General features: G+C 42.2%; 1 protein-coding gene across 2 annotated transcripts in view; it reads right to left on the reverse strand.

The window, feature by feature from the left end:
- Nucleotides 1-17,130, reverse strand: part of RGS14 (regulator of G protein signaling 14) — a 215,909-nt gene that overhangs the window by 74,109 nt on the left and 124,670 nt on the right. For both annotated transcript variants that reach the window (XM_063927993.1, XM_063927994.1), the window contains 2 exons: nt 15,097-15,257; nt 11,403-11,495 (listed from right to left, as the gene is read on the reverse strand). In XM_063927993.1, coding sequence (XP_063784063.1) covers nt 11,403-11,495; nt 15,097-15,257 — 254 coding nt within the window. The remainder of the gene's footprint in view (nt 1-11,402; nt 11,496-15,096; nt 15,258-17,130) is intronic.

Below are 17,130 nucleotides of genomic sequence, written 5' to 3' on the forward strand. Positions count from 1 at the left end.
GGGGAACAGGAAAATCTGAGAGAGATTATAGAGACACATAATGCCACTAATAGTCCGGTTAAGCTAACCTTTGATATGGATAAAAAATGTATTAATTTTTTGGATGTGGAAATCAAAATTGTAGATCAACGTATATACACATCCATTTACAGTAAACCTACAGATAGGAACACCCTCCTTAGAAGAGACAGCTTTCACCCAGTAGCGACCACTAGGGGTCTGCCATACTCTCAGTTTTTGAGGGTATGTCGGATCACAAATGACCCAGAGGAGACAGAAAAACAACTGCAAATAATGTTTGAAAAATTCATTATGAGAGGATATAAGCCCAAAGAATTATTAAAAGCTAAAGAAAGGGCACTGGGCATAGAAAGAAAAGAGTTACTGAGGCCTAAAGATAAAAAACAAATGGGCAAAATTATCCCATGGGTTAATGAGTATAATACTTTGAGTAAGAAAACGGTCACTAAAGTAAAGCGACTGTGGCCAATGGTAACATCTGACCCCGATTTAACAGAATTGCATGGGACGCGGCTGTTGCCTAGCCATACCCGTAGTCGCAACATACGGGATATGGTGGTAAAAACTGATATCACTAATCTTCAAACGAAAAAATCAGTAAAAACCTTTTTAGGACGTAAAAATGGCTGCTACCGTTGCCTAGGGTGCACCACGTGTGGGTATATGCAGGTGGGGACGTATGTAACCCACGCATACACAGGTAAAAAATGGAAAATCTGCTGGCCATTAACATGTACTAGCAAATTTGTGGTCTACGTATTGTTTTGCCCATGTGGCTTACAATACGTAGGTAAAACTACACGGCAGTTTAAAGAGAGGATGGCACAGCACCGCACGGCCATTAGAGCTGCCATACAGTCGGGGAAGAGTGAGCAGCCGGTGGCTCGACACTTTGCGATACAGAAACATGGGGTAGCATCACTGAAGTATATAGTGGTGGACCATGTCCCTGTATCCATTAGGGGAGGTAACAGACAAAGAAAATTATTACAAATTGAAGCCCAATGGATCCACAGGTTGGATACTATGGTACCCAAGGGTCTTAATGAGTCCATGGGTCTATCATGTTTTCTGTAAAATGATTAAGTAAATCTTAAACAAATTAAATAAATTAAATCCATTATATCTAATAATCAAAGGAGGAGTTGTAATTAAAGTAGGAATATAAATAATATTCACAAATAGGGTCTAATGGGATGAATATACTTTAGGATGTAAGTAATTTTAGATCATATAATGAGTATACATTTATATATATATAGATATGACAGTAAAATGATAGCATAGCAGTGTATTCACCTACATAATAATTGACATTTTAATTAAAATTTCTTATCAATATTTTTATTATAGGAATGGTTCACGAACCATCATATTTTTATATATAAGTTGGTTTATACAGCACTGAGCAACACTAAATAGGAGAGATATGGAGGAATGGTTTAAATGATTGCACATAAACATGATTTGCTTTGTTTGGCACTAATATGATGGCTTGATGTACATCTCTTAAATGTTTACGTTTGTTCCACACAGTTGTTTATGTTGGCATGGAAACTGTTCCTTGTGTCTCCCCTGGGCATTCTGTCGCCACGGGTTACGAGCAACGCAACTTCCGGAAACAGCGGGTGACGTGACCGGAAGTGCGCGAGATGAAGGCCTGGCGGACGGGCGGGAGTCGCAGCGGGCAGGACCGAGGACGGTAAGGTATAAAATTCACTTGTTTGATGTGTTATATTATCCTGAAGACGGGGGTAACACCCCGAAACGTTGATGATATGCAATAAAACAACACAGTTATTCTGAACTCGTTTTGCTGTCCTGGAGTGCTGCTACTATTGGTGTGTATATTGGAGAGGTGCTGTCCTCTCATAGAAGGCACCCAGGCAAAGTATCCTAACTATACGGAGCGGAGTGCCGGACCTGGATATACTATATATATATATATATATATATATATATATATATATATATAAAATCAAGATTATAAATATATTCATTATATTACCAATACTTGTTTACATTCAGACAGATAAATGCTACATTACTAACGCAAAATGTAAAAGCGGCACAATGAAAAATCAACAGTATAAATCACCAATAATCTGTGAACTAAAGGGGGGTATACATGGGAGAGATCTGTGCTGAGCGATGCGGGGGAGGACGGGGGCCGATCACTTCACCCAGCGGGTGAAGTGAGCGACCCGCTAGATTGGCCTGCATGCAGGCTCAATCTAGCAGCGGCGATAGCGATGTGTGGGGCTGCGCATCGCTATCGCTGAGGGGGCTACACACAAGTGATCTGTGCTTAAAATCTAAGCAATCTAGTCAGATTGCTTAGATTTTAAGCATGGATCTCTCTGTGAGTACCCCCCTTTAGTGATTCTGAATCTGCCATTACCCTTGTACTGTGTGTACTCTGTGTATGCGTTGGGTATGCTTTACCAGCAGTTGGGATCCTGGCGGTTAGCATACATCCCCTGTGTACACCATTATCACCAGCTGAAAGCTACCCCGATTCTAAAATACAAACTCACACAGTAATACATAAAACAAATGACAAGTGATCCAAAAAGTTCACATACTGTAAGTCTTCACTGAAAGCCTTCTACACCTTATGTAATTGTACACATCCTGTTTTGGGAAATACCACCACTTCCTCTAACGTAGTAGATACTTTACGTAAAACTTATGTCTGATGAAATAAACATATTACTGCTGCAAACATTGTGCTTCAAAGTATCTTCCAAGTGTTCCAAGTATCAATAGATACAAGATCTTATACACTTTATTATAAAGGATATGTAATATAGGAAACCATTCTGTTTGAGCTCTGTGTAAAGTTGATGAATGCAAACAAAGCACAAAGTACTTCTGTTATCAGGAAACATGACAAATGCCAAGAAAAGCTTTTATGTCTCTGCAGGGTCAGTCACACATGTACCCACAAGATAAAATAAGATATTTGCAAAAGTTAACATTAAGGGGGGGTACACGGAAAGATCTGTGCTCAAATTCTAAGCAATATGACTAGATTGCTTAGAAATTAAGCACAGATCTCTCCGTGTGTATGCCCATAGCGATAGCATGCATGCCAAATCTAGTGATCGCTCATTTCACCGCTGGGTAAAGTGAGCACCCCCCTTCCTCACTCAGCACACATCGCGCTGAGTGCTGAGCGGGGGGAGAGATGTGTGCTGAGTGGTCTGTGCTCTATCGCTCAGGACATATCTCCCCCGTGTGTATGGGGCTTAACATAACATCTGATTGTCCCTATCTTTTATAGCCTGCCAAAGGGTCATTAAATTAAATATTAAAGAAAAATCCATAGAAGACCTTTAGTATTGAGCATTGGGGGAATCAAGAGTGTGTCTGTATTTCTTTCCAGCACTGTTTTCTTGTGTACATGTGCTATGTGAGCAGTCCTTGTGAGCAGACCTTAATTCTAAGTCCACTGAGTGGACACACACACACACACACACACACACACCGATACACAAACACTAATAGGCCCTACACACCTACACATTAGGCGACATCAATGAAAGATATGATCGATCTTGTTCATTAATGAACGAGATATCATTCATATCTTTCAGTGTGTAGGCACCAACGATGAACGATATGCGGCCCCTCGCTCGTTCATCATTGGTGCCTACACACTGAAAGACACTTCACTCCCCCCCCCCCCCCACTGCCGGGTAACCCATGGGACGTATCGGCCATCGGGCACCTCAGCGGCATATCGCCTAATGTGTAGGGCCCTAACACACACAAATATTATACTGGTGTCTGTAATGATGAATTTCTATATTACCTTGTAATTGTGATAACAGTAACGCCAAGCAGCTCCTCCCTGTGTGACAGGTCCTGTGCGACTCGGCTGCACCAACCGTCATTTTTGCTCAAAATGTGCATTTTATTCTCATAAATAAGCAACTGGTAGCAACAGAATGATTCTGCTAGACTGCGCTGTTCAACTTGATGTGCGACATTTGTACACCTGTGTGCGAATGAGTCTGAATCTGCATATAGAGAGTCATTCCGAGTTGTTCGCTAGCTGAAAATGTTCGCCGTGCAGCGATGAAGCAAAAACCCGGCACTTCTGCACATGCGTATGCGGTGCAATGCGCACGCGCAATGTACTTTCACAACGGCCGATGCAGTTTCACACAAGGTCTAGCGAAGCTTTTCAGTCGCACTGCTGGCCACAGAGTGATTGACCTGAAGTGGCCGTTTCTGGGTGTCAACTGACCATTTTCAGGGAGTGTTCGGGCGTGGCTGGGCGAACGCAGGGCGTGTTTGTGACGTCAAATCCGGAACTGAACAGTCTGAATTGATCGCAAGCTAGGAGTAGGTCTGGAGCTACTCTAAAACTGCACAATTTTCTTTTTTAGTCGCTTTGCGATCATTTCGGTCGCACTTCTGCTAAGCTAAAATACACTCCCAGAGGGCGGCGGCTTAGCGTTTGCTCGACTGCTAAAAACTGCTAGCGAGCGATCAACTCGGAATAACCCCCATAGAGTGCTATGATGCAGCGGGCCGTGGCTTTTCCCCACAACAAGCTCCAAATCTGTAACATGGTTAGGAAGCTCTTTTCATCATGCAAAACCAGTGATAAGTGCTTTTCATGATTTTTCTTAGCAATTAGTTGAAGAAGAATAGCTACCAACTACTCTTGACAATAGGTAATAAAGGTGTTGCCCTTTTTTTCTGTGCTTAAAAGTTTATATTTAAGATTGCACTGCACAATATAATGTGTTTACATTTATATGTCATCTGCCACAGTTCCTGACCCTAATTCTGTTTTCCCATCAATACATTATCTTATTTTATTTTATAAAAGCCCCTAATTTGTCACACCTTCTATAGTCATATTACCATATAGGGTACAAGGCAGTACAGTTTATTGAATAGACAATGGGGGTCATTCCGAGTTGTTCGCTCGTTATATTTTTCTCGCAACGGAGCGATTAGTCGCTAATTGCGCATGCGCAATGTCCGCAGTGCGACTGCGCCAAGTAAATTTGCTATGCAGTTAGGTATTTTACTCACGGCATTACGAGTTTTTTTCTTCGTTCTGGTGATCGTAATGTGATTGACAGGAAGTGGGTGTTTCTGGGCGGAAACTGGCCGTTTTATGGGTGTGTGCGAAAAAACGCTACCGTTTCTGGGAAAAATGCGGGAGTGTCTGAAGAAACGGGGGAGTGTCTGGGCGAACGCTGGGAGTGTTTGTGACGTCAAACCAGGAACGAAACTGACCGCAGTTGCCGAGTAAGTGTGGAGCTACTCAGAAACTGCTAAGAAGTGTCTATTCGCAATTTTGCTAATCTTTCGTTCGCAATTTTGATAAGGTAAGATTCACTCCCAGTAGGCGGCGGCTTAGCGTGTGCAAAGCTGCTAAAAGCAGCTTGCGAGCGAACAACTCGGAATGACCCCCAATGTGGGATGATTATAAAAACAGTTACAAATTATAAGTAATCTACACTATTCTCCACCCTCCACATGTTACTGACTAAACCCAAAGACAATTCAAAAGAGACGTAAAAGATGTTTTCAGATATAAGGGGAGATTTATCAAAGCTTGGAGTGACATATGGTAACAACCAATCAGCTCCTAGCTGTCATTTTAAAGATTGTGTTTGGAATATGATAGTTAGGAGCTGACTTTGGGGCAGATGTATTGACCTGGAGAAGGCATAAGGAAGTGATAAACCAGTGATATGTGCAAGGTGATAAAGGCACCAGCCAATCAGCTCCAATATGTAAATTAACAGTTAGGATCTGATTGGCTGCTGCCTTTATCACCATGCACATATCACTGGTTTATCACTTCCTTATGCCTTCTCCAGGTTAATACATCTGCCCCTTTATGTCTCGGCAGTTTATTTCTCTCCAAGCTTTGATAAATCTCGATCATAAAGATATTGCTATTGTACTTCACTCGCTCCATGTCTAGTATTAGCTTACAAGTGGTTTTACTAGTTTGCTTGTTCAGGTGAATAAATATGTCCCATACGTAACCATATATACATTGCACTGAATTTACATATTTGGTTGTTTATCTGTAGGTTGCACATTTTTGTAACCTAGACAGTGTACATGATATTATTTGAATGAGGTGCAAGGCACAAATCACTTTTCTCTGTATACATGATGGATAATGGTGAACGTCTGGTGTTGAGTATTATAGCAAAATATCTATCTATCTATCTATCTATATATCATGCACCCCTAAGCTCATTTACCTTTAACCTGGATCAGCTGCTATTTAGGTGTGTTGGCGACTGTCTCACTTTGAAAGCCAGTAGTCTGTTGGCAGGTGAGCTGTAAACCAGGTAAGCACACTTGTGTAGTTGTGTTAGTTGTGTTGGTGACTGTCTTACCTTTTAAAAGCCATAAGTGTGGCAGGTAGGCTTTAAACCAGATAAGCACATTTTCCTCTATGAGACAGCAGTTGCCAGGTTTCTATAAAATCTATGTGAAAGTTTGTGATAGAGTAGGACTTGCGGTGAAATGGGGTCCCGTGGAGTGGGACGCAAGCTTCCATGCATTGTACAATTCATAAACCAAAACCCCATTGTTTATTCAGATGTATACTAAAGCATTAAGGTGAATGAAGCTGCTTAGGAGAGTGCAGGGTTTTCTGTTTGGTATATTTGAGTTTGGTGGTCACAGCCCACCGCACCCCAACCCCTGGGAATGGCGAGTGCAGTGGTTCCTTGTGTTTGTTTGTATAACAGGGTTAATTTTTAATTGGCCCATTTGTGGCCATATCTCTCTCTCATGCACCCCTAAGCTCATTTACCTTTAACCTGGATCAGCTGCTATTTAGGTGTGTTGGTGACTGTCTCACTTTGAAAGCCAGTAGTCTGTTGGCAGGTGAGCTGTAAACCAGGTAAGCACACGTGTGTAGTTGTGTTATTTGTGTTGGTGACTGTCTTACCTTTTAAAAGCCATAAGTGTGGCAGGTAAGCTTTAAACCAGATAAGCACATATTCCCTTATGAGACAGCAGTTGCCAGGTTTCTATAAAATCTATGTGAAAGTTTGTGATAGAGTAGGACTTGCAGTGAAATGGGGTCCCATGGAGTGGGACGCAAGCTTACATGCATTGTACAACTCATGAACCAAAACCCCATTGTTTATTCAGATGTATATTAAAGCATTAAGGTGAATGAAGCTGCTTAGGAGAGTGCTGGGCTTTCTGTTTGGTATCTATCTATAGATATAGATATAGATATATATAGAGATAGATATATATACTGGCTGTTCTACCCGTTCTTCACACTGGAGTGTCTGATTTTCATGGTTGTAAATATAGATGAGTGTTAAAAAGTTGGTAAGTCTGCTAAAGATTATGTTAATGGATGCCGCTTCTTGGGGTTTCATATCAACAATGGTATGCGACAAGGATGTCCTTTATCACCTCTTATCTTTGCGCTGGCGATTGAGCCCCTGGCTGAGAGAATTATACCCCTTTCACACCGCAGCTTGTACCCGGTAATTTGCCGTTTTTACTGGCTTCCTAAACGGTTCGAGTTGCGATGTGAAAGGGTCACCTTCAATTTACCGTTTACAAAATACCGGTATTTTGAAACGGTAAAAAAGCAGGGTCCTACCCGTTTCAGACCCGTTTAATTGTGCAGTGTGAAAGCCCCAGAAGGTGATAGGCTGTCTCCATGTGTGATCTCACCAGGCAGAAGCAGGAAATAACATTTAAAATGACAACCACTGTTTTGTATGGGTGAAACGGGTTCAGTGTGAAAGGTACCAAAACGGTAATGAAATCGTAATATACTGGTTACAACATGCGATGTGAAGGGGGTTTAACTGCTCAGACCCGTTTTAAGAACCGTTTAAAGAACCGTTTCAAAAGCAGGTTTTGCAATGTGAAAGCAGCATTAGATTATTAGATTCCATTCAAGGTCCTAATATTGGGAATACTTCTCATAAGATTAGTCTTTTTGCACATGACATTCTCTTATGTCTACTGAAACCTAAGATCTCACTTCCCCAATTACATTCGGTTTTGAAGCAGAGACTGTGATTTAATAGATTGCAACTTTAGACCCTTAATGAAAGCTTTTGAGGAACTGACTAAAGAGTAGATGATGTAAGAAGTATCTTGGTTGGGGCGTATAGCGGCTGCTAAAATGGTGCTCCTACCCAAGCTGATGTACCTTTACTGTACTATTCCTAGACCTCTTCAGAATAAACATAACCAAATTTTTATTAAGTACGTACATTTGGAAATGTTCTAAACCCAAGATTGCTAGGAATACTATCTCTCTTCCAAAAACTAGAAGAGGTGCTGCCTTTCCAGATTTTGAAGCATATCACTGCTTGTATATTAAGACAGATTAAAGATTGGTTTACCTGATTCCCTGAAAGCATGAGTGATTATTGAAAAAACTATCATGTTTCCGTTTAGTCTTCCAGTTGCCCACAACAGTAAATGCCTCCCAAATGCCTCCCAAATGAATACCTGTAAAGCAGTGTATATGACAGTCCAGGTATGGTGCAAATGTATATCCTCTAGTAAGGAGACCACATTACCATCCCAGGAGCTATCTTTACAAGCTACAGCTGCCTTAATCCCATCCTTGTAATTTGACTCATGGGCTGTTTAGGCTTAACCTCCGATGTGCTTCAGGAGGATGGGTTAGCATCTTTCTCATTTCTCCAAAGTAAGTTTAATATCCAGTCTCAAGATTTCTATGAATATTTACAATTGAGACACTGGTTACAGAGCTATGTGTCGCTACCATTAAACAAATTGTTTTTTCCTCCATTATTAGTGTGCAGACTCAAATTTTCATTGCAGAGGGGTAACATTTCTTAGTGGTATCAAGACTTGATTTGAAGTCTTCTCCTAAGCTCTGAATGTAGAAGATTGGGACATTATCTTTAAAACATCCTTGATCACTTGCCTGGCATGGTTGCACAAGATGCGACCATGCCTGCAAGTGCTTTATCAGACCTTGTCGCAGTCAGATAAACAGTGTTAGCAGCGGCAGGGAATGGAAACTTCCCTCTGCTGCTGCTCTCAGAGGACTGGAAGGTCCGTCTGCCTTCCAGCACCCAGCCACCAGTGTTGCCATACTGCCGATCATTGCTGATCGGTCAGCATGACAGGACCCCCCACCCCCAGCAGATGCAGACAATAGCAGCCGCTGGTAAGTGTAAATCATGGCCCCTAAGTCGGGATGGTTGCTATGTTACCAATGTTCCGATGGTCGCAATGTTCCTGATCGATGTTTCTAAATTTAAAAAAAAAAAACTAAAAAAAAAATTTTTTTATTTTTTTTTAAACTAAAAGCATTTTGGATAGGGTTAAACTCATGTTCTTCACCTAAATCACTCATAAAAAAATGACAATTTCTGAGCAGTTTTTTTTGGGGGGGGAAAATCATCAGTTAAGTGGTTAAATATCTCTAAATGTGTTAATCACACTGAGATGTATTATAAACTAATTCCTAAGTCCTACTTCACCCCAGAGCAGCAATATAAGATATGGCCCTCGGTATCCCAGTTTTGTTGGAGGAATTGTGGCTCGGTAGGAGATATCTATCACATTTTGTGGGCATGCCCTGTCTGAAAGGAGGTATTTCTATGATTAGCGAAGTACTAGGATTTGTAGTCTCTGCAGTACCTTCGACAGCTTTATTTCATTGTTACCCAGGAAGAATGTCCCAGGGAGACAGGTACCTTATGGGACATATACTGATAGCGGCCAAGGCCTCTATTGCCCAGATGTGGAAATCCCCTCTGGTCCCCAACATTACAGTTATCACAGATAAAATTCATAAGTATTATTTATTTGAAACGGCGGAAAGTGATTATTCTTCCGCTGCTTCATTTATTCACATTAAATGGCTCAGATGGGGAGAGTTCATGAAACTAATGGAACAATCTACCATATTTATCGCTCCAATAGAGTTTAATGTTTTTCCATTCTCCTATTTCTGACCCATAAGATGGTCCCTCTGACTTGAGTTAGCATGTGTGATACCTTATCTTACTTATAATATGTGAAATTGATTGGGTTTTTTTATGCAGGTTTCGGCCCTTTGATGTAAGACTTTTCTAGCAACTCCCCCCCCCCTTATTTTCAGTGTTCCCTAATGTTTCTGTGTTTTGTCTTTCTGTTCTTCTATGTTTGTTGAAAATTAAAATCCAATAAACATTATTGTGAAAAACAAAAAATTTTGGTAAATCTATAGAGATGTAAATTTGAGACGTCTTAATGTAAGTAAATATTAATCCATGGTTCTTGGCGTTACCCGAAGAGCACCGGTAGCAGATACGGTAAAAAGTGACAGGACTATTTTTGTAGTTTATCAAATTCTACCCACCAGAGGTGCAATCCAAATTTTTATCCGATTGTCCATTTGGGCATTGTCATTCAAGCAACGCAAGCCATGCATCGGTAATGACGTCATTATGTCAACCCCCTTTTCATCCCTTAGGGGAGATTTATTAACATTCTAATTACCTAGTTTTCCTATTTCCCACCTGCAGAATATCTATATTACATTTCAGCTTCCCAACATATCGGGAAGTAAGAGAATAAGGGGTCTATTTACTAAGCCTTGGATGGAAATAAAGTCGCTGGAGATAAAGTACCAGCCAATCGGCTTCTAACTGCTATGGCCACAGGCTGTGTTTGAAAAATGACAGTTAGGAGCCGATTGGCTGGTACTTTATCTCCAGCAACTTTATCTCCATCCAAGGCTTAGTAAATAGACCTCTTAGTGGTGTGTGTGTGTGTGTGTGTGTGTGTGTGTGTGTGTGTGTGTGTGTGTGTGTGTGTGTGTGTGTGTGTGTGTGTGTGTGTGTGTGTGTGTGTGTGTGTGTGTGTGTGTGTGTGTACTGGATCTGTCAGGTGCTGAACTGTCAGATATCAGGATGTCACTCTTTATATAGACATCCAGTTAGTAGCCCAGAAAGTCATATATAGCTGCCTACTACAGGTTGAGTATTCCTTATCCAAAATGCTTGGGACCAGAAGTATTTTGGATATCGGAATTTTCCATATTTTGGAATAATTGCATACCATAATGAGATATCATGGTGATGGGACCTAAATCTAAGCACAGAATGCATTTATGTTACATATACACCTTATACTTACAGCCTGAATGTCATTTAATACAATATTTTTAATAACTTTGTGCATTAAACAAAGCTTGTGTACATTGAGCCATCAGAAAACAAAGGTTTCACTATCACTCCAAAAATATCTGTATTTTGGAATATTCCATATTTTGGAATATTTGGATATGGGATACTCAACCTGTAATGTTAAATACAACTGTCATAGTATTAAATTAAGCCAGGTGTATAGATATTTAAATGTATAGTATCTTTTTTAGTTACCTGCTCAGTGTCATCCGGTGAAATGCCCTGGAACGTCTCACAAGATTTCCAGAAGTATATATTCTCAGCACTGTATTCTTTCTTTAGGAATTCCTGCGGCAGAAGAGTAATGTGAATGAGAACACTTGGAGAGAACCTGTCAGGAAGAATAAAAAACCCAACTAATCATATACTGAGCAACGTACATACTACTAATGCACAAAAGGACATATATATCCAGCTGTCATACATGATGTCCCAGTCTTCTCATGCACCCCAGGTTCTGTAACATCTTCTCCAAGCTCTACTGTCTGTAACTCACCCTGCAAATACTGTACATAATTATACTTTATGCGAGCGCAACAAAGCCCCTTGCGGGCTCGGTGGTGAGCTACACCACAGGTTCTGTTCCTACTCTATGGGTGTTGGGGACACCCACGGGTGGGAATAGTCCCTATTAGTCAGCATGCTGACACTTTTTCAGGAGGTGGGATGGAGGGGCTGGTATTGTGACCAGTGGTCTCCTAATAACTACATCCCCCATGAAAGAGCCTTACAATGCAGTACAATGAGTTCAGATGTCCATGGTAATCCAGTGGAAGCCAATGAGACTCACATAAAGTGCTTCCTTTGGTTGCCAGTGAAACCTATACCCCCAGGTAATCAGCCTCCACACCGGATCACTCCTTTAATGCATCATGCAACAGACATCATCATCTAAGTTGGCTGACTGGTGCACCTTAGGGCAGACAAGTGGAGACATTGCTTATGCTATGAACTGTTATTATTGCTGTCACTACTTTATGAATAAAAAAAATACATTTTATCTCTGCTTTTAAAAAAATGGAAGATAATAAGAGATAATACAATTTTCATGTGCTTTGTAGTAAAGGTTTATATCATCTGCATATCAACACCTTTAGAAAACAATAGTGTTACACTAGGAGCCCAGACCTGCAGATGCTGCTCCCAGTCCTTGGGAACAAGTGTCTGGGTGGGGACATTACTGCCTTCAATAGTAGTAGAGGAAGATGATTCATCAGAACACAGGGGGGGATGTACTCAGCCTTGGAGAGAGATAAAGTGGATGGAGATAACGTGCCAGCCAACCAGCTCCTGTCATTTTTCAAACCCAGCCTGTTATATGGCAGCTAGGAGCTGATTGGCTGCTACTTTATCTCTGTCCACTTTATAACTCTCCAAGGCTTAGTATAATGTCAAATTCAATATAGCAGTTGCTTAAGTATTTTCTTGTCACAACCCGCCCATTACTTAGGGAACAATCGAAAAGCATCTTACTACACACACATATATGGGTAACTCGGAGTCCAGATAAGGGTGCTGCAGCAATACACGCAATCACAGTACAGTATTTCCTCTAGATAACATCCTAGAAGCTGGTAAGATGGGTGACATCACCCAGGCGTCAGCTTTAACACTGGGGTAATGGGTGAGATGCATTATTCGCTACAGTTGATCCCAGGGAAAGCTCTTTTCACTCATTCCAAGCTTCTTGGCCATTGGTTAGTAAGAAAAGCTATCCTGATCATTGCTCTTTCAGTATGACCCAGGTAGTGCTGAGCAGTCAGGGTAGGCACGCAAGGCAGAGCCTCACCTGTCATACTCCAGTATACTACACAGTTTTGACTATAAAAATGATTAGAATTATACAAATAAGATATTTATAACTTATACATATTATCCAGGGCCGTAATCATTTTTTTAGTCACTGGAAATACAAGGACTGTCAGGGGGAGACTAGAAGTGAGCCAGCTTTCAGCTCTGCTCCCACTCCCCCCCCCCCCCCACCCTTTGTGATAGATAGCAATGGCCTGGAACTGTGGGCGGGGCTACATTGTGGCCCAAAACAAAAAAGTAAAAAGGGAGCCAGATATCAGATCCGCCTTTATTACTATATATAGAGTAACAAAGGGGGTGATTCAGACCTGATCGCTGAGCTGCTAACTTTGCTGTCCTGCGTTCAGATAGTCACCGCCTCCAGGGGGATGTAAATTCGCCGAGCTGCAATTATCCACTTTGTGCAGTCTCTGTGCAGCCCAGGACTTACTCCTACAGTGCGATGGAATCAGGTTGATCGGGGCCGGAGCAGACGTCAGACACCCTCCCTGAAAACGCTTGGGCATGCCTGCGTTTTTCTGGACACTCCCTGTAAATGGTCAGTTGCCACCCACAAGCGGCCTCTTCCTGTCAATCTTCGAACACCCATGCGATCGGAATTTTCACACCATCCTGTCGCTGACCGGCAATGCCCTTCGTTGTTGTCCGACACGTGTGCGCATTGCGGTGCATACACATGCGCAGTTATGACCTGATCGCCTACTGTGCGAAAACACACGGCAGGGATCAGGTCTGAATCACCCCCAAAGTCTATAATGCTGCACCATTGTATAATGAACCATCGGGGTTCATATATGGTATACAGGAGCTAATGTAATATACCTTAGCAGTGGCCATCCATATTAGCAGTGGACATATGACTTTAACTTTTCTACCTATAGGTCACACAATAGGTCACACACGTCAATAAACCTTATTCAGAATGTTGCCCTCAAATATTCTAACACTACATGTCCACACAGCTGTACCGTATAACTAATTATCTTTCACTTCATATGGATAATCTATATGAATCTTGATGAGAACAGTTAATGTTCAGTCATTTTAATCAGAAAATGCAGCTGTTTGAATCACTGCTTAGATGATAAAGGTGCTGGTTGTAACGATAGATCCTTACGTGGGGGATACAAAATAACTGCATTATTAAGAGACGGGAAAAAGCAGAAGAATGACCACAAAAAACCCAAGTAGCAATATTTGGTTGATAGTTTAGTTTCAGGAGATGTCAAGATGCTATGGTTTACTTACGTGGGCTATACCATTCCCCAGCAAAGGTCCATTGCTACAGCTATACCCACCTACTATTTCTTGTAATTGTACTTAACAACACTGTCAGTAAAACAGAGCATTACAATCACATGGATACATAAGACTAGACAATTACACAATCACACAGTAACACAGGAGTAGTCAACATCCGACAGTTCAACGGCCATGAAACTATACATTCCAAGATACCCTGTCACAGCTTTAGCATCCCGTAACTGCAAAACTGTAGCAGGGCATGCTGGGATGTGCAGTTCCACAGCATCTGGAGTGTCATACAGTATGTTGCCTACCCCTGCAGTTACAAGCACTTTCCTCATTATACACATACACTATACATACAAAGAAACATGCACACTGTACTTGGAAAACATTAACAGACACAAACATTCATTTATTTATTGGTAGTTATTTAAATAGCACACACATATTCCGCAACACTTTATAGAGCATAGTTGGCCATTTACATCAGTGCCTGCCGCAGTGGAGCTTACAATCTATATTCCCTACCACATGTACATGCACACAGTCACGCTAGGGTTAATTTTGTTGAGAGCTAATTAACCTCCCTGTATATTTTTGGATTGTGGGAGGAAACCCACACAAGTACAGGGAGAATATACAAACTCCACACAGCTAGGGTCATGGTGGGAATCCATGACCTCAATGCTGTGAGGCAGTAATGCTAACCATTACACCTTCCATGCTGCCACTCATGTGCACACATAAACAATTGAGAATAATCTGGAATGCTTTTAACATGTATCTCCTTTTTCATTTAAATAGATTTTGCTTTCTAAGTGTAACATACCGTAAAATACTCAATTCCAAGTTTGTCTTTAAGAAGTCTGTCAAACGATACTGCCCAGCTGGCGACCGATCTCTCTGACACAAGTCCAGCGCTCTGGACACTGGGCAAGCTGTTAAGACTTTGATCACTGCCCCGTCCATCTAAATCAGTCTTATTCAATTCTACAAAACAAATTGGAATGTATCACAAGACAAGTACTACAGCTATGCTCTCATTTATTCCTAAATATTTGTTAAATCTAACATTGCTAAGGACACAAAGGTATGTTCTCCTACTTACCTGCATCCTTCAGGTGACCGTGCACTAAAGTTAATTTCCAAAAACCCACAACACACATAAGGGAGGATGCAATCATGCTTCTACTGTCAATCAAATATAACAGATGCAATCCATTATTCTAGTAACCAGCTTGTAGAAACAAGTTAACATACAGTCTCATTTCAGTAAGACCCATTGGAATCCAGCAAAAGTATCTGTGAGCAGTCATGTCTTGCATTTGAAAAGAGCCTTTTTGTTATTTCTTATCTCCAAAACACTGTCAGGACAATGACAGGCACTATAGTGTCTGTGCTTAGGGACAGAAGTTGCTGTGAGTTGGCTAGTAAGATTGTGGCCTAAGGCAGACAAGTTACCTGTGGCCAATTAATGTATTCAGGCTTGGACTGGCCCACAGGGGTACAGGGGAAACCACTGGTGGGCCCTATTGCCTGGGGGCCCACCTCCTGCTCTAAGGATCAGGTTCCAGACTGTGCACTTTACTTCTACATTAGATGTATGTTCATACTTGCCTACCCTCCCGGAATGGCCGGGAGGCTCCCGAAAAACGGGTGACCCCCCCGGCCCCCCGGAAGAGCAGGCAAGTCTCCCGATTTCCGGGGGTCACCCCCTGCTCGCCGCCCACTTAGCGAGTAAAGTGGGCGATCCGGGCAGGCGATGACGCGATTCTTGTTGAATCGCGTCATCATAACCACGCCTCCTGCTGTATAATGCCGGAAATAGCGGCATTACACAGCGGGGGGCGTGGCTTAAATGGTGTGATCCAGAAGCCACACCCCCATTCTGCCTCTGGTCCACCCCCATTCCGCCTTTGGCCCGCCCCCTGTCACGTCACCTCACTGCCCGCCCCCCCTGCTGAGCCGACCGGCTGCTCTCTCCCGGAGAGAGCAGCCCAGAAGTCGGCAACTCTGTGTATGTTACCTTATACTGGACTATGGTGTACTATATTTTCTACAGTGCATTGCTGTTATTAATCTGGTACATTATCATGCATGCAGCAGCTGAATTTACTGTATATATTTCTGAAGGGGCCCAGACGTTGCACTCTCTAATGGTTAGTCAAACCAATGAGGAGGCAGGCCACACCCCCTCTGCAGACTGGCCACACCCCTAAACCAGGCCCTTACCACTGCATTCCCCCGGCGGGCCCTACATGCCCCAGTCCAACACTGAATGTATTCATCCATTTTCCATCTCTAGTTATTGGTGATAAGCCTTAAGCACTTAACTGATTATTCCCCCCACCCCCACCCCCCCCAAAAAAAATGCTCAGAAATTGTCGGGTTGGAGGGGGGTTATGAGTGAATTAGGTGAAGAACATGAATTTAACCCTATCCAAAATGATTTTAATAAAAAAAATGTAGATTAAAAAAAAATAAAAAAAATCTCAAACATCGGAACATCGGTTGGGAAGATCGGTAACATCGGAACATTGGTAACATCGCAACTTTTTACACCCAAGACAGTTGCCAGGTACACAAGGGGGGTGGTGGCTTGGGGGGTTCCTGCTGTGCTGACTGATCGGCAGCATGCCAACACTGAGGGGAGGGTGCAGGGAGGCAGAGGGACCTTCCGGTCCCTCTGAGAGCATCAGTAGAGAGAAGTTTCCCTTCCCTGCAGCTGCTAACACACTTTATCTGAGTGGTCACATCCTGTGCGACCAGGTCAGATAGAGCACTTGCTGGTGTGGTCTCATCTGATGAGATCATGCCAGGCAAGTGGTTAAAACACCACCTTTCACTACATTTCAAAATAAAG

The sequence above is a fragment of the Pseudophryne corroboree genome, chromosome 6 (assembly GCF_028390025.1).
Source record: "Pseudophryne corroboree isolate aPseCor3 chromosome 6, aPseCor3.hap2, whole genome shotgun sequence".
Classification (NCBI taxonomy): domain Eukaryota; kingdom Metazoa; phylum Chordata; class Amphibia; order Anura; family Myobatrachidae; genus Pseudophryne; species Pseudophryne corroboree.